Source organism: Brassica oleracea, chromosome C2 (assembly GCF_000695525.1).
Source record: "Brassica oleracea var. oleracea cultivar TO1000 chromosome C2, BOL, whole genome shotgun sequence".
Taxonomy (NCBI): Eukaryota; Viridiplantae; Streptophyta; class Magnoliopsida; order Brassicales; family Brassicaceae; genus Brassica; species Brassica oleracea.
The window spans coordinates 17,440,271-17,462,578 of record NC_027749.1 but is presented as its reverse complement, the minus strand read 5'-3'; the positions used below and the strand labels follow the sequence as shown (position 1 = coordinate 17,462,578).

At 35.7% G+C, this 22,308-nt stretch overlaps 1 protein-coding gene, 2 long non-coding RNA genes and 1 pseudogene across 3 annotated transcripts; 3 read left to right on the top strand and 1 right to left on the bottom strand.

Annotated features, from left to right (window-relative positions):
* Positions 1–22,308, top strand: part of LOC106323581 — a 109,078-nt pseudogene that overhangs the window by 65,129 nt on the left and 21,641 nt on the right.
* LOC106327773 (zinc finger protein JAGGED-like) lies at positions 10,120–11,900 on the top strand. Its single transcript, XM_013766021.1, has 5 exons — positions 10,120–10,325; positions 10,423–10,517; positions 10,720–10,848; positions 11,044–11,128; positions 11,239–11,900. Coding segments are annotated over exons 1-5 (735 nt in total). The 5' UTR covers positions 10,120–10,323; the 3' UTR covers positions 11,663–11,900.
* On the bottom strand, positions 15,001–15,909 carry LOC106327777. Its single transcript, XR_001267516.1, has 3 exons — positions 15,800–15,909; positions 15,166–15,240; positions 15,001–15,064 (listed from the first exon to the last, which is right to left on the bottom strand). It is a non-coding gene; the product is annotated as an uncharacterized LOC106327777 (long non-coding RNA).
* LOC106327775 lies at positions 16,770–18,219 on the top strand. The gene is made up of 3 exons (XR_001267515.1): positions 16,770–17,322; positions 17,463–17,631; positions 17,747–18,219. It is a non-coding gene; the product is annotated as an uncharacterized LOC106327775 (long non-coding RNA).

Sequence of the window (22,308 nt, the reverse complement as noted above, 5' to 3'; positions counted from 1 at the left end):
CTCAGAACTGATGAGTCTTCACACTTACCCAACCGGCCATGGAACCATGTCCCATTGGAGCCGATCAATCTCTCTAATATCCGGTGCATCCTTTGATCAATCAGAGCAGACACCTTATTCCATAACCAATGGATCAGGTCATCCATCCTTGCCCAAGATCAGATAACACACGGCTCAGTACTTATGGTCCACACCACCAAGTACTAGCTATACTCTTCTTTATGGCTCTTAGCCAATGCTTTGCACATAGCTTACCAACACCAAGGTTGATAACTAATATTCCTTATGATCATAAGTGACAAACATATAACAACACACAAGCATATGATCAGATAACCTAACACAAGGATCTATCATTGCATGGTTGGTTCCTTATCTAAACATCAAATTACTCATCAGACCCAAATCTGACCAATTTTGAAAGTACTCCAAAAACTAATTAAAATTCACTAAAACTCATGATAAATCTCAACTAAGAGATTCCCATAATCAGAATCCAATGAATCGACCCGGATCATATGGATCATGACCATGAACAGCCCGGCTGAGGCCATGGACACCATTCATGAACCGGCAAGGGCCATGGTTCAGTGCCATCAAGTCTGATCCAACAGACTACACCATGTAAACATAGTTTACATCATAATATATGGTCTTCAAGGGGCGTGCTATACTTGGCCTTGATCACACCACAAGAGACATAAATATAAACTGGAAAGTAATTATAAAATCGATTACCTTATACATGATCTGATTAGATTATGTGCCTTTTCTTATTATGTTCGGCCATGCTCCTCCAGTGCACGCCTCTATCAGTCCTTATCATATACTTCCAGTATTGATAATATCCATTCATGGGTCGCACCCATCATCCCTTCCATGGAACTCCCACGAAACCAGTTTCTACACTGCATCCGGCTTCAAGGCTGTTCATGCCATTGAGAGTGGAGTCCGGCCTTCTCCCTTCTCCCCTGGATATTTGCGTGTGTTCCCAGGCTGTAGAAGAAGCCTAGGACGTGATCATCCATGATCAAACACCATCACAGGGTCATTCCCAACTCCCATGAAACTGCCTTCCCACGCACCTCTTCCCTTAAGGCTATCTTGGCCATAGAAAGTGGAATCCGGCCATCCCTCTTCTTCCCTGACTATTTGCGTGTGTTCTCAGGCCCTGGAGGATGCTTTGGGTGATGTCAACATGAATCAAAACCCATCAAATGATCGTTCATAACTTCCCCTTTGATCTCTCTCAAAACTGCCTCTTTGTGGCCTTGACACCACTCTTGGAGTTGGATGTTGAATCCGACCAACTCTCTGTCTTTTCTCTGTTTTTCTTTGTGTTTCAGGGTGTAGGAGGAAGCCCTGGCATGCCTGAAATGGCACGGACTTGCCTTCCTTATATAGGAGAAGGGGTGATTACTTTTTAACCATTGCATCCCTTCGATATCATTTCTGGCCATTGATTTAATCAATGGATCAGATCACACCCATTCACCTATGGCAGTTACCAGACGCCCTGGAACTGTCAAACCACTCCTGGACATGTCCAAAACAAGCCCACACAGATTGCCCATGCCCATGGCATGACCAGAAGAACCCACCGGCCCATAGCCATCCTTGGCCAACCAACCGGCCCGGTAACCGCCCAGAACTGACACACTGGTCCGAGCTTCCAACACTCCATCCAGCTGAGTTGAGCTGACTCCCAGCTGACCCAGCTGAGTGAGCTAGTAGTCCAGCTAGCTGAGCTGGCCAAACTTGATGTGAGCTACACTGAGCTTGTCCGAGCTTCACCCAGCTGACCGAGCTTCATTCTCGCATCGTCCAGCTGTCTCATCACTCGTCCAGCTTGCTCTCTTCATCTTATTCAATCTTACTAAGTCCCTTGGTATATTTCCAGACCTAGAGTTAGTTTTCTCATGATCCATCCTGATCATTCACTTCATTGCAGCTTGTTTGCGATCAATTCCCATGATCTGAACCAAAGCAGTCCCGTTTCTGTTGAAACGTCTATGTCTCATGTCAAGTTCCAGGAACGGGGACATGACAATAACCATCTCTCACCTGATCCATTCTCTCTCTCCTCACCACTCACTCACTTACTCTACTTTTTTGGGTGTTCTGTTCTCACTCATAAGTAGTATGCAAATCCTCGATATGAAAAAGATCCTCGATATATCAAGGAGACAAAACAACTACAAGCAACACTTAAGCTTTATTAGAAATCGTCTTGTACACTCTATTACAAGACCTGCTTAATCAATTTTACACAGTCTATTATACCCTAACAACTGCTACTGAAAGATTCCTAAGCTACACGCTTGTGTTTCTCTTCCGTCAAGTACTTGAGCCACTGATTCAGCACGACCCAGAACACTTCCAAGAGCTTATCTCTCTCTATAAGATCAGCCTCTGTGTCTCTGTCTCTATACAGACGACCCCATAGCTATCTTATAGTTATTCTCCACGTTCCCGAAACCCTAGTCTCCAAGGCAACATGTATGGACATCTTTCATAACAATAAGTGCAACTTTTCTTTTCTTGGAATGCACTTATTCCTCTTTCTTTAAGTCATAAAATTGCTCCTCAAGTTTATTCTTCTTTCCATATCTCCAAGATACTCTCTTGCTCTCCAAGTCTACACGACTCCAGCTCAGCACCTTGACTCCACATGGTCTTCACCACTCACCACGACGTCTGCTTCATCAACTACGTCAGCGACTACTTCAGGGCAGACATCTTATATCTTCAATCTCCCCCTTTTAGCTTTGTGTGCCGATCAAGAACAACAATCTTCTGGTTCAGCAACCACATTGCAACCACGTTCCTCACCTGGAAACTTCCATACCAAATGTGCTTTTCTCCCCCACGAGATGTGCACCACACATGCTTTTCTCCCCCATGAGATATGCATACTAAGTACCAGAACATCACCATTCTCCCCCTGCTTGATTGCATACTAAGCTAAAACAGATGCTTAGAAGTCAAGCATTACAGACCCACCCATCTGTTTCTTTATGTATAATCTTGACACAGCCCCTGCTGCAGTGGAATAACAAGTACTGCATCACGACCTGATGCACCTGTCGAACTACCCTTCGACCAGCTTCTGTTGAGGACATAGCTTCCTTCATGTGTCGTCTTCTTGACCATGAGCCCTTCCCCATCCACACTGAGTGCCCTCTGCACTCGTTTCTATTGTCTTGGAGTGATTTCACTATCACACCCTTGAAGATCATCTCGCACCACTTCTTGACGCACTTCGATCTCCTTCCCCTTTATGCCACAAACAACCTCGTGTCCTGGCTCCATACTTGATGCTTCTTGATCAACCTCAAGATCACTCCTACCAGAGCTGCATCCATCTTTTGATGTCTCATCCTTGATCTCATCAAGTAAGCCACTCTTGGCTAAGGACACGTCTTCAACCCTCTTGGGTTTAGTGAACGTCTTGTTCACCTTCTTGGCCATGTTTCTGCTCTTCTCATGAGCAAAACACTCCACCTTCTTGTGTCCAACCTTCCAACATAACCAAAAGCACATCCTATGTTGCTTCTTGCTTAGCCTGACTCAGTTGCTGATGCACCGATTAGTCTCCTTCCTTGTACCAGCTGCACAACCATGCTTCAGAACCTCATGTGTTACCTTCATGTTGTTGCACTTATGTACTACTTTCGGCTTGTTACTCACAGCTACACGCTGTAGAACTGTAGAACTTTATGCCTTACTCCCTATCGTACGTCATGCGTACTTCCTGACAAGCTTCTTTGGCTCCACTTTTTGATGTGCTCCCCTGCACGAAATGTGATAGCCCCTTATGTATGCCAGTACTCTCAGCTCCTCGGTATCCCAATCCCCAGTTCACCTTGGCTGGTTGTCCTATTGAGAGTACCTTATCCAAGTCCTTGGTCCTACTATTGAGCATCCTGACCTGCTTGTGATTCTTAGCCAAATCACGTTCAAGCATCCTTGCTCTCTCTTGTTCACCAGTAGCAACATCTCTCAGCTTGCTAACCTCATTCTCCAGAGACTCATTCTTCTCATGTACAGCAGCAAGTTCTTCAGCAAGATCATCATACTGCTCACGGCTATGCACCAGATCGTGTTGCAGCCTCAGATTCTCATTCTTGAGATTCAACCACTTGTTGAGCATCACGTGATAATCCTCAGAGTCTGTATTAACGTCTGAATCCGAGGATTCACTAGATTCCTCCTTGCGTGCACCAAATGCAACAAGGTTCTTCATCACCTTTCCATCTTCTTCAGACTCTGAATCATCAGACGACTGCAATGGAACACCTTTTTCCTTCTTTGAGTTTGGACATTCACGTCGTGTGTGTCCAACACCTCTGCACTCAGAACACTTAAGTTCTCTCTGTTGTGCTACATGACAGTCAGCTTTTATATGACCAAGACCTTCACACTCATAGCATCTAAGACGTTCTCTTCTTCTGCTATTGCCACAATCACCACCCTGGCGACCATACTGATTCCTCCCACCAGAGGAATTCATCATTTTACCCAGATTCCAAGCCAACACCCCCATGGCATTTTCAACATTCGGAGATCTATCTCCATCTTTGTCAGCAACAAGAGCTATACTCCTTGATGCACCACCTGACGTAGAGACTGGACTACTGTTTGTCTTCATCTCTTCTGCCTTCAGCATACCCACAAGCTTGTCAAACTTGAGCTTATCCGTGTTTGTGGTCATAATCAAGACCGCCTTGTGAGCTCCAAACTTCGTAGGAAGACAGCGTAGTAACTTCTTTACCAACTTCTTCTCCTTGTACTTCTTCCCAAGTACAAATGCTTCATGTCCCATACCACTGAGTTTGGCACTAAAGCTCGCCACTTAATCATTATCAGACCACCTGAGATTCTCAAACTGCGACCCAAGATGATCCAGACGTGTCCTCTTGACACTCTCATCTCCTTCAAACGAATTCAGCAGGATCTCCCACGCCTCTTTAGCCGAAGTACTCCCCTGAATCAGTTGGAAGTGTTCTGCTTCAACCGCTCCAAAAATCACCGACAACGCCTTTGCATTAAACTTAGATGCATTGCGTTCTGCCTCTGACCAATCCTCTTTTGGCTTAGGCTTATTCCCATCTCATGTGACTATGGTAGGCTCCTCCCAACCAATCTCCACAGCTGTCCACTCATCTTCATTGATTCCTCGAATCATCTGCTTCATGCGAGCCTTCCAATGACCATACTGGTCCGCATTCAACATGATCGCCTTCTGCACCAAAACAATCGTGTCCATCTTCACCTTCAGGATTACACCGATCAGGATTACACCGATAACTTAGGTGCCCCGCTCTGATACCACTTGTAAGTGCAAGATGCAAACACAATAGTACTGCGGAAGATAAATCAAGGAGACAAAACAACTACAAGCAACACTTAAGGTAAATTAGAAATCGTCTTGTACACTCTATTACAAGATCTGCTTAATCAGCTTTACACAGTCTGTTAAATCCTAACAACTGCTACTGAAAGATTTCTAAGCTACCCGCTTGTGTTTCTCTTTCGTCAAATACTTCAGCCACTGCTTTAGCACGACCCAGAACACTTCCAAGAGCTTATCTCTCTGTATAAGATCAGCCTATGTGTCTCTGTCTCTATACAGACGACCCCATAGCTATCTTATAGTTATTCTCCACGTTCCCGAAATCCTAGTCTCCAAGGCAACATGTATGGACATCTTCCATAACAATAATTGCAACTTTCCTTTTCTTGGAATGCATTTATTTCTCTTTCTTTAAGTCATAAACTTACTTCTCAAGTTTATTCCTCTTTCCATATCTCCAAGATACTCTCTTGCTCTCCAAGTCTACACGACTCCAGCTCAGCACTTTGACTTCACATGGTCTTCATCACTCACCACGACATCTGCTTCAGCAACTACGTCAGCGGCTACTTCAGGACATACATCTTAGATCTTCACTCTATACTTTCATGTATCTTATGCGGATGAAACATTTTTCGTTTGAAACGAAAGGGAAATCCTCCACAGGAATCTATAACAATTTTCGAATTACTTATCATGATTTAGAACCCTGATTTCAAACAAGGTCACGTTTATTTATTGTACAATTGTTTTTGATGTGAATAAATTTTTGACATTCATGATTCATAAAAAGAAATCCTCAGCGTTGGTGCAAAACTCGGATGTTCTTGGCTTCTTGCTTATTTAATACGTTTACGATGGCCAATCGTAAGTACAATTATAGTGGAAAGATTCAAATTCCTGTCTCTTAATTCCGGTATGAATCATCCACAAGATTATTATGGACTGCAGTATTGTTATATGGTTGCATATCTCATGATTAAATTTAAGTGGGATCATAACCCACAGTAGTTGTGCCAACCGGTCCAAAACCACGACAAAACAAATATGTTGGTGGCTAGTGTCGACTATGATTAGTTTTGATTCGGAATGACCAATTCTCTGTTTCCTGCTGTATTAGATAAACAGAACGCCGTGAAACATATATATATATACACTAGGTGATAATCCGCGCTCTACACGGAGTTAAATATCTAAAATAATGAAATGTTCGCAATTTAAAATTAATTATGTATTTTCAATTTGTTCTTTTTCTATACGTATGAAAACATGTTTCAAATTTAATAAAGCATAGACATGACAGAAAAATATTAAATAATATTTTTGCTATTTTTATTTTTTTATTTTAGTAATTTGATGGTGGTAAATGTTTAAAATTTGAATTTACTTTTTCGTTTACCTCATCATAATAGATTTTACGTATATAAAAACGTAATTTTACATTCAATTTTATTTAGCAAATTTTATAGATTCTTAAAACTATGTTAAGTCCAAAACGAATTCAAATGGCTGAACTAAACACATAACCTTCTCTTTCATATCTTCAATGGAGATAATCAAAATAATTATTTCTCGCAAAGAAAAAAAGGGAAAATAGGATTATGCAACCAAATTTTGCTCAAACTATTCTTTAACATTTTATATACAAAAATCTATACAATTTGTTGGAATCCCTCTGACTTCATCTTTCTTTTTCAATCTTCATTTCTATAAAAATAATTATGTATTAAGATCTCATTAATTAAGATCTCAATATTTTTCAATGGAAATTTTGAAGCTAACATATTTATATATTTTTGTATGGTATATAATTTAATTTAAGTGATATTAAAAATATATATAATATGAATATCTATTAAACGAGACTTCATATTCATACGATTTATGATCATTTGTATTTTTTTTGAACAAAAAAAAAATTAAACCACTGATCACAAAATTTTCAGTGTTGGAGTTTTACCATTTTTAGTAACTTATAGTTGTTTAAAAAAAAAATCAAAATATAACATATAAGAAAAAAACTAAAATTTTTATTATATGGTTAATGAAATTGTTTAATTTCGTTTAATAATATAATTTTTTTTTCAAAAGAACGAGGATACAAAAATTGTTATCAAATCTGTATTATTCATAATCATTAATTTTCATATATATTTTAATCATATTATTTAAGGAAAGAACGAAGAATATTTTTTTGTACACTATTAATTAAAGTGATAGTTAGTTTAATAAAAAGTATAATTTATATTTAGATGGACCAACTTATTTGTCTAACGTTTCTAAAACTCATTATAGTAATGACACGTAGCTACCAAAACATGTTGTAATGTTTTACAATTAATATATAAAAGATATATGCATATATATATTTATATATATATATATATATATATATATATAAATATATATATGTATAGGAGCTTACGACAAGCTTACAACATACATAACTCTGTAGTCTGTAAGATATATTAACAATATAGATAACGGTTGATGTAGAGCGACCCTTGTTAGAATTATAACTAGATATTCACCCGTGCGGATTTTCTATATAAAATATTTTAGATTATGCAATAAAATATATCAATAAATTAATATAATTTGGTGATATATATTATCTAATTTTATAATAATATTTGTGTGGCGTATAAAATTACTACTATAAATTTTATATTCTTGTAACAAAATTTATTTTTGATATATTATTATGTAATAATACTGATTTACATAAATTTTGTTTTATTTCTAAATTTGAAATATATGTGAAAATTAAATTAAGTTGAACCTACATAATAGAGAACTTGGTATATAGTAATTAATTAAATTAATTAAGTATAGTTGTTTAAATAATAAACCGAATTGGTTTTTAATTCAGGGGAATACACAAACGTTAATAACAGTAGACTAAAGTTTTATATATACGATATGAATAAAGATCAAATGTTTCATCTATGAAGGAAAATGTAAATTAATTGTATTACTTGGTAAAATCATTTAAATGTATGATTTCTAAGTGATCTAATTTTTTTTTAAAAAATCACATATGAATTAAGTCATAATTTATGTGCTAAATAGATAGGATATGTTTATTTTTACATTAGAAATACAAATGAATATTTCTTTTTAAAAACATCTTTTAAAATATTTCTTAAATTTAATTTATAATAAATTTAATTTGAAATTATTAGTATCATTAAAATATTATTAAAAGTATTTTTATAATTATTATTTTTTGTTTACAATCAAAACTAAATTAAAATTAAGTTTCTAATTATACTTTGTGATAATTTATTTTTTAAATAACTAATTTCGAAAATATATTTTAAAAAGATTCTAAAAGATATTTGAAAGATTTTGTTAGACATTTCTTTAAAATATTTATTAGTATTTCAAATAAAAATAAAGATATTAAAAGATATTATAATTAAGTTATATAAAATTTAATAAATTTTCTAGGGATAGTCCAAATAAAAAATCACACATGAAGGAAGTCATGACTTCTATTTTAATAGTATAGGATATGGTTAACAAGGAAGAGTTTTTTTTTGTTAAAAAGTTAACAAGGAAGATTAAGCATGTAATATTTAGGAACTGAAAAAGAGATGGAAAAGTAGAAGACATGCATATCCAACTTAGATCACAAAGGGCCCTCCCTAATAATTAGTTATGTGATAGCAACACTTGCATGTCCCATTTGCAAAACCCTAGGGTACAAAAAACAATTTGTAAGTATTTTATTTTCTTTGTGGAGGCCTCAGGAGAGGCCTATCGCCATTACATTGCATCTATAAATGGGGACCAATACTAGCTAGCTATCAATTTTTTTACATTTATATCCAAACAATTAGTGTAAAATTTCTCAAAACGTTATGTTCAAAGCAGCTGGACCATAGAACTAGCAATTTCTCCGATTGTCCTTAAAAGTATAAAATCTTTTCTCTTTTAGTTACTTGTTGTTTCCTCTGTGTGTTTAATTGAGGATCACAAGTCCATCAAGGACCATCTTGAAACTGCACACTACTCAGGAAAGATTCTTTATCAAGAGACAATGATTCGCTAGATGTGTCTTTCCACATTTAATTCATTGTTGACAAAGTACTACCCTTGTTTCTTTGAAGACGCTACATATATGTTTGATTATGAGAACCTAATCAAATACAACCGTTTCATCATATTATTCGAACAAATGTCAGCGCTTTTTTGGTCAAAAGAGTAAAACATAATTTACACTTAACATTTCCTTCCATCATGTGTGTTATTTCCAGGTTATTAATTCAAGAGATGAAGTCACAACTTCTTTTTGAAATACTTCTAAAGATTTATGATAAGTTTGTCAATTTTCAAGCAGCGAGAAAATCACAAAATCATTTTCTCTCATCTATCTCTTCCACCAAAGGGTTGTATTTAGTAGTTAATTTTACGAATGTCATGACTAACTGGACAGATCTATGTCTATTTTGATTTTCAGTATTTAGATATACACAGAAAAGCTCCAAAATTCATTGATTTCTTAAAATATTAAGAGTTTGTCTTTTCTAACATGAATTAATTTCACAGTAATAGGGTTCTAGGCTAGTAGCCCTAGCCTCTCCTTTCACTCAGGAAATGTCCCTCTCATCTCTCTCTTTTATCACACACACACAAACACAAACACAAACCACAAACTAGAACACTTTTTCCCTGGTTTAATTAAAACCCCTTAATTAAGCCCACACTATCTTTCTAAGGTCACGAGACCCACTTTGTTTATTTAGTTTCCACACGCAGAGAGAGATTTGGGAGGATTTGTGGCAGATAAACTGATAGAAAACTTTCGAACCTCTCTTTCTTTAACTTTTATTACTCTCTACGTTTTTATCTTCATTTTGTGGTGCAGCCTCTCCAACTGAAAGTCCTCTACAATATATACTGTCAACTACTATAGCTCTACGAGAGAAGTCTTATCTCACGCAAATCTCTTATTTCCCACTATGTATATGTCCCACAAGACACAAAACCACTTTCTTGATTATATCTTCCAATTTCCTAATCTTTAAACTCATACTTATCTTTATTGAATTTTTTGGCAGGAGGCATGAGGAGAACTACTTAGACCTCAACAATCTGCCAGATGATTTTACTAAAGATAGAAATAAGCAAGCGCTGGAGGAAGGTTCTTCCTCTGGTATGCTTACCATTGAAAACCCTAATTGCTTTTTCGTTATATGTAGCATGGAGATAACTATCACTAAAAAGGAAAAAGTGGATATATACTTAGATAATCGTATTGGTATTGTTGTGTGTTTATGGTAAAGTTTTGATTCCAAATGACGCTAATTTGATGGGGAAGTTGTTAATGTGTGGGATTTTTTTATATTGATAATTAGGTCAAAGAAAGAAGAAAGGAAGTAAAGAAGAGGAAGATGAGAGCGGGAAGGTGTACGAATGTCGATTTTGTTCACTCAAGTTCTGCAAATCCCAAGCTCTTGGTGGCCACATGAATCGCCACCGACAAGGCATGTTTACTTAACTTTGATATAATCTACATTTCATATTCACACTTTATAGTTCGTGCAAATAAACCCATATTTCAAAATCTTGTCTTTGATAAATGATTGATGTCACATCCAACTACAACTTAGTTCGAATAGATAGTAGCTAATTGCATTTAAGACTTAGTTTGATGTCCTTTTGGTTGAATAAACTTTAAGAGAGGGAGACCGAGACATTAAATCAAGCTCGTCAATTGGTCTACCGTAACGATACCTTAGCCCCACCTGGAATTACACCATTCGGGTACGCTTATTTATCTTTAAACTTCAAATAATAATATAACAGTTACGAAAGTTTCTTGTTATAATGATCAATCATATGAATGAAGTGATAAAAATTGGAACTATTGGCAGATATCATACCGCAGATCCAACAATATACCGGTCGGTTTACTCATCTCCAATGCTATATGCCGAAAGCTCCTCAACAACATTGGTTCCCCAACCGCTTCAACCGCCATATCCATACTCTTCAAACCAATACTCTCACAACCACACCAACGATTACTACTTAAGCCGAACATTTCGAGGCAGCAGAAGCATCTCTCCAAACTCTAATCTCCCTATCACTACAACCGTTAATTACATGTCCGATGGTCCCCTGGAATCGAGCTACACTTGCGTTGGTGCACCCATTGGTCAGACCGGTTACCCTAGCCGTGGCTCCCTTAACATCCGTGCGCCCCCGCTTGAACCGCCACTAACTCGCGATGGTGACGCTTCACGGCAGCGTTTGGATCACTCTCTTCGGCGGTTTCAAGATCATCACTCACTCTGAACTTTAACATATTTTCTATGCTTTTCTTGTTATGTTCCTTTTATTTTTTGGGTATTTTCTTGTTCTCTTATTTTGTTTGGTCATCGAGAAAGTAGGGGATCTTGAAATGTCTAAACACCATGGATCAGGCATGTGTTATTACCAAATGGCCCGCTTGTTGTGTTTATTTTTGTTATTTTTGAAGTTCTAGTTGAAATATTACTAGGATCTAATTAATTGTATGTTGTGCTCGATAGTAGCGGGGATGAGGATTAATACAAATTATGAAAAGTCTGAGATACCAAAAGATGTTAAAACAATTCATTTAAAGAGTAAGTTAACAATAAGAGGGACCCTCGTTTGAGGTGTGTGTGCTATTGAATATAAATTAAAATGTATAACAATGTTTCCAATTATGGATACACAAGGGAAGTGATGAGAGAGAGAGAGAGAGAGAGAGAGAGAGAGAGATATGTGTTATCACCAAATGGCCTGCTTGTTGTGTTTATTTTTGTTATTTTTGAAGTTCTAGTTGAAATATTACTAGGATCTAATTAATGATATGTTCTCGATAGTAGCGGGGATGAGGATAAATACAAATTATGAAAAGTCGGAGATACCAAAAGATGTGTTATCACCAAATGGCCTGCTTGTTGTGTTTATTTTTGTTATTTTTGAAGTTCTAGTTGAAATATTACTAGGATCTAATTAATGATATGTTCTCGATAGTAGCGGGGATGAGGATAAATACAAATTATGAAAAGTCGGAGATACCAAAAGATGTGTTATCACCAAATGGCCTGCTTGTTGTGTTTATTTTTGTTATTTTTGAAGTTCTAGTTGAAATATTACTAGGATCTAATTAATGATATGTTCTCGATAGTAGCGGGGATGAGGATAAATACAAATTATGAAAAGTCGGAGATACCAAAAGATGTGTTATCACCAAATGGCCTGCTTGTTGTGTTTATTTTTGTTATTTTTGAAGTTCTAGTTGAAATATTACTAGGATCTAATTAATGATATGTTCTCGATAGTAGCGGGGATGAGGATAAATACAAATTATGAAAAGTCGGAGATACCAAAAGATGTTAAAACAATTCATTTAAAGAGTAAGTTAACAATAAGAGGGACCCTCATTTACATTAATTTCAAATCTGGTAATTTTTAGGCTAATTAAAGGGAAGTTTACTAAACTGACACAAATTAATTGTGTTATTACTAGAATGATTCATATTTTTTTAAAATTATTAGAATATTTTTCTGGTCGAAACTGCCACTATTCATAGTTATAACAAAAAAAAATTACCAAAGTGTTTTTACCAATTTTTCGTTGGCAGATTTATTTTCAAAAAAATAAATCTATCGCGTAATAAGTCTATTTATAAAATCTGTATAGAAAAATAAATCTAATGTTATATTGGTGTCAGATATTTTTAGAAACGTCAGATTTGTTTTCACGACAGAGTTAATTATCCGATTTAAATGGATAACAGATTTTTAAAGATATGTCTAGTGACTGAGGTAGCAGATTTGTTATAAATGATAGATTTTTGTGGGCGATTTATTTTTTTATGTACCGATTTATTTTTTTCTGTTAGACTTATTTTCTTATGACAAAGTTATATGTCTGATTTAAAAGTGTTGGCAAACTTTTTATTTTATATGTTGGCAGACTTTTAATTTATGTTGTGACAGATTTATTGACAGAAATCTGGGTTTATATAAACCAAACTTAATTTAATATTCAATTTCAACCGGGTTTACATTAATTTTGAATTTGGTTTATTTTTAGGTTAATTAAGATCAAAATTAGGTATCAAATTATGAAGTATCAACAGCTCTAAGTTCTTTCGTTTGACGTCTTTTTGTGTATATGTATATATTTAGAATTGTCTCACGTAGCATAAGGTCTGGATTTAACTTAGTCCACAATTATTTTGTCACTACAAATATGCTTCTATAAATAGTGTTACTAGGGGCAAAGTAAATAAAAAAATTTGTATGAGATTCTTGATGAAATTATAAGAGTTGGAGTAACAGCACTCACGGTATACAATAATCCGACTAAAAGAACATCAGCTTGCGTACTGGAATACTTGTACATCCAATATAAAAAAGCAACAAAAAACTACATAGGCAGTTTTAAAAACAACATACATACTACTTAGCAAACTTAAGGAACCTCCTCGTAGATTTCTACAGCCATCTGCAGATGTAGAACTGGAATAATATCGTCGTTCAAGCCGTTAAACAGTCAATATACTTCAAAGTGTATAAACCCACAGTCTCCGAGGTTCAGATCTTGCGGTATGTTCTTCTGTCTTTGCACCCTGAACTGATTCTCACTTTTCTTCCACATTTTAGGAGACAACATCTAGCTTAGCAATGCCGACAACATTCTTTTTCTAAAAGAAATCAAAAATATGAAAAGCCAGAAGTGAACTGAGAAAGAACAAGATATTAGCACAAGAACCACAATTAGTGTACCTTATAAGTCGATTAAGGGAAACTGTTTCTACATATATACTAAAATTGTAGAACACATAATGAATAAGTGAGTTACCATCTTTTTTTTTGATCAAAGTGAGTTACTATCATGACTAAAATAACTCTACTATAATGCAAATATACTAAATTTGCAGAACACATAAAACTAAGAAGCCCAATCTGAGAAAAGACTGGAACTGCGACTGGTCCCTGCACCCAGTTCTTCAACATTGATGCAGGATATGCCAATCAAAGACAAATTCAACTAAGTGATGAAAACAGAGGCCCCGCTGGACGCGGAACCACCGAGCCGGACTCAAACCCCACCGGACAGTTAGATTCACCATCGTCCACAGGCGGATAGATCACGCCCTGACGACAAACTCGACCTCACCGGTAACAAGGCAGAAACCAACTGTCGCTCAACCACACCATATCACCATTGAGAGAAGTTCCATCACCTTCCAGTACAGTCGAAGACCTTAAAACTACAGAAGATCGATTAAAAGTAAAGAGGACTCATAGAGGCCTTCTCACAGCACATGTAAGAGCACCGCCGCCAGAAAAAGTATCAGATCCGAGAGACAAAAATTTTGAAAAAAATTACATAGAAATGGATGACATAACTAAAAGAAACAAGAACAGATTATCATCTAAACGAGTTTCCACATTCCTAATACAAGTATAACATTCTCTGGCTTATCTCTTCGCACGTCAGTTCGTGATTATTTATGTTTCCCATTTCAAGATGCAAACTGTAGAAGAGCCTTTCTCCATGATACCTTGAAGATGAAACATCAACAAGAACAAACCCATCTTCTTGCGAACCTGGGCAAAGCATAAACCAGAGGACATATCATAGAAGCACCACGAACTGTCAAGCGATGCAGACACAAAGTATTTATTCGTTGCATGGACAGTGACAGCTCGCACCTGAGAAGACATCATTGTTTTTACGTTATAACAGAACAAATGCAGTACTACAAGTAAAATTGTATGCGACTGTCGCCTAAGTTCTTCAATTTCATGCTTACCTCTGCAGAGTGATATTTCAATATATGTCTACATGCATACTTCCAATCCTCAGAACTCCCCCAGATATGAACTGTCTGCAGAGTGTAAAAACACCAAAATCAGACGAACAGTGATTCATATGATCATGATCAAACTTAATATAGAGAGACCACGAACCATCAATGATACGAAAAACAAAGTTATGTGTGAAATGCATCAAGCTAGGTATTAAACAAAGATAGCTTCACGAGTATAAGGTTAAGTCAACTTTTTACGGGGACGTGTAACACCAGGATCACTTTATATCAATTTTCAAAGATGATGACTTTACAAGAACTAGATTTCACAGTAGCTGCTTGAGCAGCAACTAAAAAGATTCTAGACTTTATATAGACAAGCTCATTATCTCTATACTAGGAATTAGAGTCTACAAACTTTCACGATCAATAAAACAATAATCAAACAATCTGTCATAACCAAAATTAACTACGGAACAAAAAAAAAAAACAGTCTATCGATTTCGAAGTGGAGGAATGTTGAAATTGAGATTTAGTGTTTTCGAAACTAAAAATGTGTGATAACAACTTTGGAATTGGATAGATTTAGCACTTACAATTTCAATTTCGTCAATTTAAAAAGGAAGACAAATCAGACCTAGGGTTTACACGACAGGGACGATGGCACTTGGCGAGGAGGTGTCGAAATCAACGACGGCTGTGGCGGAGGAGATGTTGTTGGAGTGGGAAAGGGACCGACGGCGACTCTAGATCGGACATGGCTCCACCTTCGGTTTCGTCGATGTCGTGAGAGAGACTCGACAAACTATTTTCTCCCTTTCTAATTTTTTTTTTAGTCACCTTCTTTTCTAATTAAGTTTTTTTTTTTAAATTATTTTAACATATATTTTCCAATTTTTTAACTTGCTATAATGGCAAACTTGTAGTTGTTAATCAAGTTAGAGATGAGCTTTTCGTAAATTTGCTGGTATCTCATTTTAGTCTAGTAATTAAAATTTAATATGAGTCATTCTAATAATTTTTAGATTAATTAGAATTATTCTAAGTAATTTCTCTATAAATTAAAATATTTAACAATGTTTCCATTTATGGATACACACGGAGAGATTGGAACAGCCTTTATCTGAGTTCAGCTACAAGCTAGCTATGAGGCTTGGGGATTGGAGGAATTGGTTAGTGGGTTTTGGTTGGGTTGTTCCAAATAAAAATTACGAAGGAAGTTCTAAATATATGTATAGTAACATTTTATTATATATAGTAATAAACGTGTGTTGTTCAAAAAAAAAAATATATATATAGTAATAAACGTGTAAGCAGAAAGTAACTAGATCCAGGTGAAGACCGTTAGATGCCCGCTAAATTCCCCTAACTAGTAAAAGTTTTTTTTTTTTTTTTTTTTTGTAACTGGCCTTCTTAATATAAATTGCAAAAAATAAAACTGGTTACAAATGCCCATGAGGCATTAGTGAGTGAGCCTAGCCCATAGAAACTCATATTTTAATAACCCAACTAACCCAAGTAAATGACTAAGCCCATGAAGCTCTTAGCCCAGTAGAATTAAAAAAAAAAAGATGAGGGAATGGTATTGGACGATCGAGGAACGGAGAAGTCGGAGAGCTACAGTGCTGGTGTCTTCAGTCAACGAATCCACAGTTGCATCATTGCAGAAGCTTTTTTAGGGTTTGTGCTTCTAAAGCTTTGGATCATATTCCGTATCTGGTGATCTATTATGGAGAAGATGCAGTCTATTGAACGAAACCGATTTGTATGGAGCCGTTGATTGCGTTCGTTCCATAACCAGTAGATTGAAGCTTGCCATCCAAGGAGAATCAGAGATCGAGTAGTACTTGGTGGTGGTAGAGACAGCATTTGGTTTAGAGAGCTCTCCCATGTTCGATCAGGCCTAAGTCTACACCTTCCCGCGACAAGTTTCCAAATCTCGAACGCAAAGTCACAGTCCCAGTACAAGTGGTCTCGCGATTCATCACTTGAGTTGCAAAGGAGACATAGAGATGGTACCTGTATACCCCTGCCAATCAACCGGTCTCGAGTTGGGAGTCTGTTTTGCACTACAAGCCACACATGGAAGCTCTGCCGTGGAATACGTCTTGAGGTCCAGACTACAGGCCACCAAGAAACTTCACCAACCTCTCCACACAGGTAATGATACACCTCCCCCGTACTGAATTTCTCATTCCGCTTTCCTTTAATCTCCCACTCGTAGAAGTCCGGCTCATCTGTGAACTGAACAGTGGTGATGTAGGAGAGAACTTGCAATTGACGGTCTGTTCTTGCTGCAGGTAGCCGCCAAGTTCCATCATGATGCAGCGATGCCAAAGTAGCATCTTTTGGAATTCCTAGTCGACTTCTTCCTCCTTCCAAGTAGTCCTGCAGTCTCCCAAAAGGGCTCCAATTATCAATCCAGAATCTGCCTCTCTCTCCATTCTGAATCCGAAGATGAATGAAAGGGTAAGCCTCATTATTTAATTTTAACAGTTTGTTTGCTAGCCAAGAAAAGTTTTGTGAAGGGTTTGTGGTCCAAAAGTTACTGACTGATCCTTTGAGTATTACTTCCTTGAACCAGGAGACCCAAACTGAGTCTGGTCTGAAGAATAGGAGCCAAATCAGTCTCAAGCAACACGCTTTGTTCCATGTCTTGAGATCCTTTACCCCAAGTCCACCTTGCTCCTTCGTTTTTACAACCGTTTCCCATGCAATCCTCGCCGAGTGGTGACCTTCGAGATTCCCTTTCCACAAGAAAGCACTGCACATTGAGTTAATCTTTGCCACACATCTCTTCGGGAGAACAAAAGAGGAGCACCAGCATGTGGTAATCCCTGAGATCACTGTCTTTATGAGCATCAATCTTCCAGAGAATGATAGTGTTTTTGTTGACCAGGAGGAGAAGCGAGTCAACAAAATTAGTGTCTTTATGAGCATCAATCTTCCAGAGAATTAGCTGAATGTTGATCTAACCATATGAATATTTATTTGTTTTAGGTAATTTAATTTAACACAACGATGAGAAAGAGTTAAATGAGGACATAGTAAAGTTAAATAAAGGAACAGTTACTTTTATGTCATTACTTTTATGTAATACACAAAGGTATAATATAAACACTATATTAACATGGCTGTCCTAGAGAGTTCAATGGCATATTACGTAAATTTTCTAGTAATTAAAGGTTGTTAACATATTGAACTTGAGAGTGCTTAATAGAGTGACATGTCAGATGGTTCCTTTGTAATTACTTACGAAACAAAGGTTACTCTTATTTGAATGTTAATATAAAGAATTGACTTTTTGGTAGGCACTTAGTGCAAAAAAAAAAAGTTATTAAAATCATAAAATGTGGTGTGAATTCATCGTAGTTTGATTGACAAGTTCAATTGACTAATAATATAACCAATATTCTATAATTCAATGTAGATTCGTTATTCAAAAATAAGTTTTCTTTTCTTATTCATCTAATTAATAAAGTTTATGCTCTAAATATTTGTTGGACCAGAAAACATGTAAACTAATACAATCGAGTACTCACTGACCTAAGGGTTTTTGAAAACTATATAAAGACCACGCTTAGCTCAACTCCATCCTAAAATACCATCTCCCTAGAAATCAATGGGTGCTTTTGACCAAGTTTCACAATTAAACCTTTTAAATCTATGTGGAGAATTAAAGTGCAAATAATTTGGTTACAATAGCAAAACTCTGCGTAAGGTGGAGAGACTATTAAAATTGTGTTGGTTGATTCCAGTGTCAGTACCATATATAGTTTCTTAATTATATAATTTTAATATGTTTGTTCTTATTTAACGTACTGGAATTCATATTGTTTTATACGGTTGTGTTCAGGATGCTAAAATTAGTCTTAATTTGATTTATTCTTGACAGAAGGGTACTCCAAGATTATGGTTAACTTTTAAGTCACTCATTCATGTGGATCTTACAATTAATCAGGCATGTAATCTATGTGTGTTGAGTGGAATTTTATTAAACATTTTTACTCTACGCAAGTCGCCGATCTCAATCAAAGTATTAAAAGTGGATGTGATTTGAGACTAATCAGCCCCAAGTTTTAAATATTTCTCGCTATATATAGTTAACCCAAACCGGTCTATCAGTGGCCCGACCTGATTGGACATTTTTTCTTATGTAGCTTCAGCCATCCTAGTTATGAATTTATTTTACTATTATATTGTTTGTTTTAATTCTTGATTTATTCTCCGGGTTCTGTCAACTCAAAAGTATCTTGACCGAATAATATGAAATTATATTTTGGACGAAAGAGCTGTGAATAATTCTATGGCAATGCCAACAATTAACAAAGCACCTATTGCACTTTTGGGTTGTCATGTTGAAATCTATGTTATTTTGCTATCCTTATTTCCAAAATAACATTGCCACTATTTTAACTATATAATATTATTTATATTCCGTGAAAGAACTTTTGGACTGAAATCTCTCGTCTCTTTTTTTCACTATTTTCTCATACGAAAACAAAAGTGTCTTAATCTCTTATGTGTTTAATGAGGAAGGTTAAGGCTCTGTAGTCAGTTAATGGTTAATCAAATAGCCAAGGTTTAGGCTATCATCCAATCGTGTCGATATAAACGTATTAGCCGTAAAATTTTCAGTAACCACAATGCCTATGAATTTGGCTATTCGCTGGCTATCCAAATAACCACCAAGAGGCCACTAAATTTTGTAGCCTATTTTTATGATGTATCAGTTAAATAATCATATTGATTTTAACCAGATATATAAAACTTTACCGAAAGGTTTTAACCCCAAAAACTTGATTTTTGGAACTAAATATCCAGATCATGTTTCTTCCAAGCAAGGTTAAGACAATCAAGGTTTAGGATTTTAAGCCTAGTTTAGATTTTATCTACACTTGTTGTCATATTTTCTAAGAGTTTATACGTGGAAGCGTGTAAACCAACACATACCTAGTCCGATTTAACAATGAAGATGATTGATTATGATATGAAATTATAGACGCAATAGTAAGAGAAAACAAATACAGTTCAAATGTTATTTCAGAGTTATTCATCAAAACTTTCTAATCTCATTCTAGAATTATGTCTTCTAACAACAATTCTTCTCTTTGTGGTGTATTATATATTTATGTACACAATTAAGATATATTATGTGTTCAATAAAGAAGCACATGTCTTCGTTTAAGAAATTATAAGACTGATTTCAAGTAAGTATAAGTTAATTAAAATAATTTGGTATTGTGTCTAATCATGGACGCAAACCCACCGTAAACTAAAATCGTTTGTTAGATGCTTTGATAACTAATTGCTTTTAGACTTTTAGTATGCGCTACAATATACACTTTTTCATTAGTATCCTTACTATTATGAAAAGTGATGCAAATAAATATTTGAGATATTTCCAAATATTTATTATTTATTTTATTTGTTATTTAGATAATTATTTTTATTATTTTAAGGTTTTATGGTGTTTTTATATATAGCCGTCTAGGCTTAAGTTTGTATTCAGTTTATGATTTGATTAATAAAATTGAAAATTTTCTCTTTGTTCCTTGTTTTCGGTAGATCATTGGTGATCTCAACGAATTTAAGAAGACATTGATCTTAGGCATTCTTAGACTAAATAAGATCCTTGTGATTATCCTAGTTTTCCGGGTATTCTCAGAATCAACGGATCTCTAGTTCTATATTATAAAGCTTCCGCAACGTCAAAAGGTATTCTAATATTTTGCGTTCAAAGTTGCCAATAGCACAAGTCCATTCATTGTGAATATACGTTGGCCACATGACCACAGTAAACACTAGTGATCATGGGATATATTTTGGATTTACCACAATGAATTAATAAAACATGCATATCTAGCTAGTTGAGTTATAACATGATTGAGTATTGATCCCTCGAGACACAATTTAATTAGATCATTATATCAGTAGTTGGATCTTAGCCTCTTATCATAAGAACATCATAGACTACCCGTTTATAACAAAATCATGTGTTAAGTTTTCTTAAAAAAATTAAGTGTTATCAAGATTTAAGATTTGAGAATTAACTCCCTATTCAAAACTTTTTATCAGACACCGACGTATTAAACTCTCCAAATCTAGTAATACAAAAATAAAATGGTGATCACCCTAACAAAATGAGCAGAATGATTGTGACAATCGAATATTAACATTTCAATGAAAAAAATGAAGAAAAGGAGAGCTCAAAAAAACTTGAAGCATGAACAAAAGATGTGAACAAGTCACGGTTAAGACAATGAAAAAGAGAGCGAGAAAGAGACGGCAACGTAAAGAAAAATTTTAACTAGGTAAGTTTATTCAAATATACAATATTTTAGGACAATTGACTAGAACCATACAGATCTTTTTTTTATTACTGGCATTTTTTAAATACCAAACGTGCCTTTTTTTTACGTTATCAGAAAAATCGTATTTACAAGAATGCCATTACTTTTCGCTGCCACGTAAGCAAAAATCCGGCGCCACGTAGGAATTTGGTTCCGTGTTTTCATTAAGTCAGCCGTAAATCACTTCATACGTCGTTACGGCTGATTTATTTCTACGTGTCGACTGAATTAATAAACACGGCTGACTTAAGATGAAAAGACTGATTTAAGAACATAAGTCAGGTGCCCGGTACGGCTGATTTACAGAAATGTGGCTGATTTATGGGATAACGGCTGACTTACATACACAAGTTACGGCTAACTTATACATCGGCGGTTTGATTGCTGGAATATTCGGCTGAGTTGTAGTTAAGACACGGCTGAGTTATGTTTCCACGGCTGAGTTAATGAATATCGACTGGCTGAGTTATTTAATTTACGGCTGACTAATTGGATGTTGTTACGGCTGAGATTATATTTAATCAGCTGTAATAGGATGGATTAACATTAAACTCAGCTTGTTTACGACTGACTTATTAACGAAAGATTAATTACTAGAATAGCATTTGTTTGACGGCTGATTTATGTGACGATACAGCTGATTTATGGTTTTTCATCCTAATTACGGCTGATTTCGGATCAAAAGATTACTTATGGAAATAGTATCCTCGGTTCGGCTGACTTACATTGTACACGAGGGCTGATTTACGTAGGCTGAGTTATATATTCGTTTGTCGGCTGATTAACTGATTTT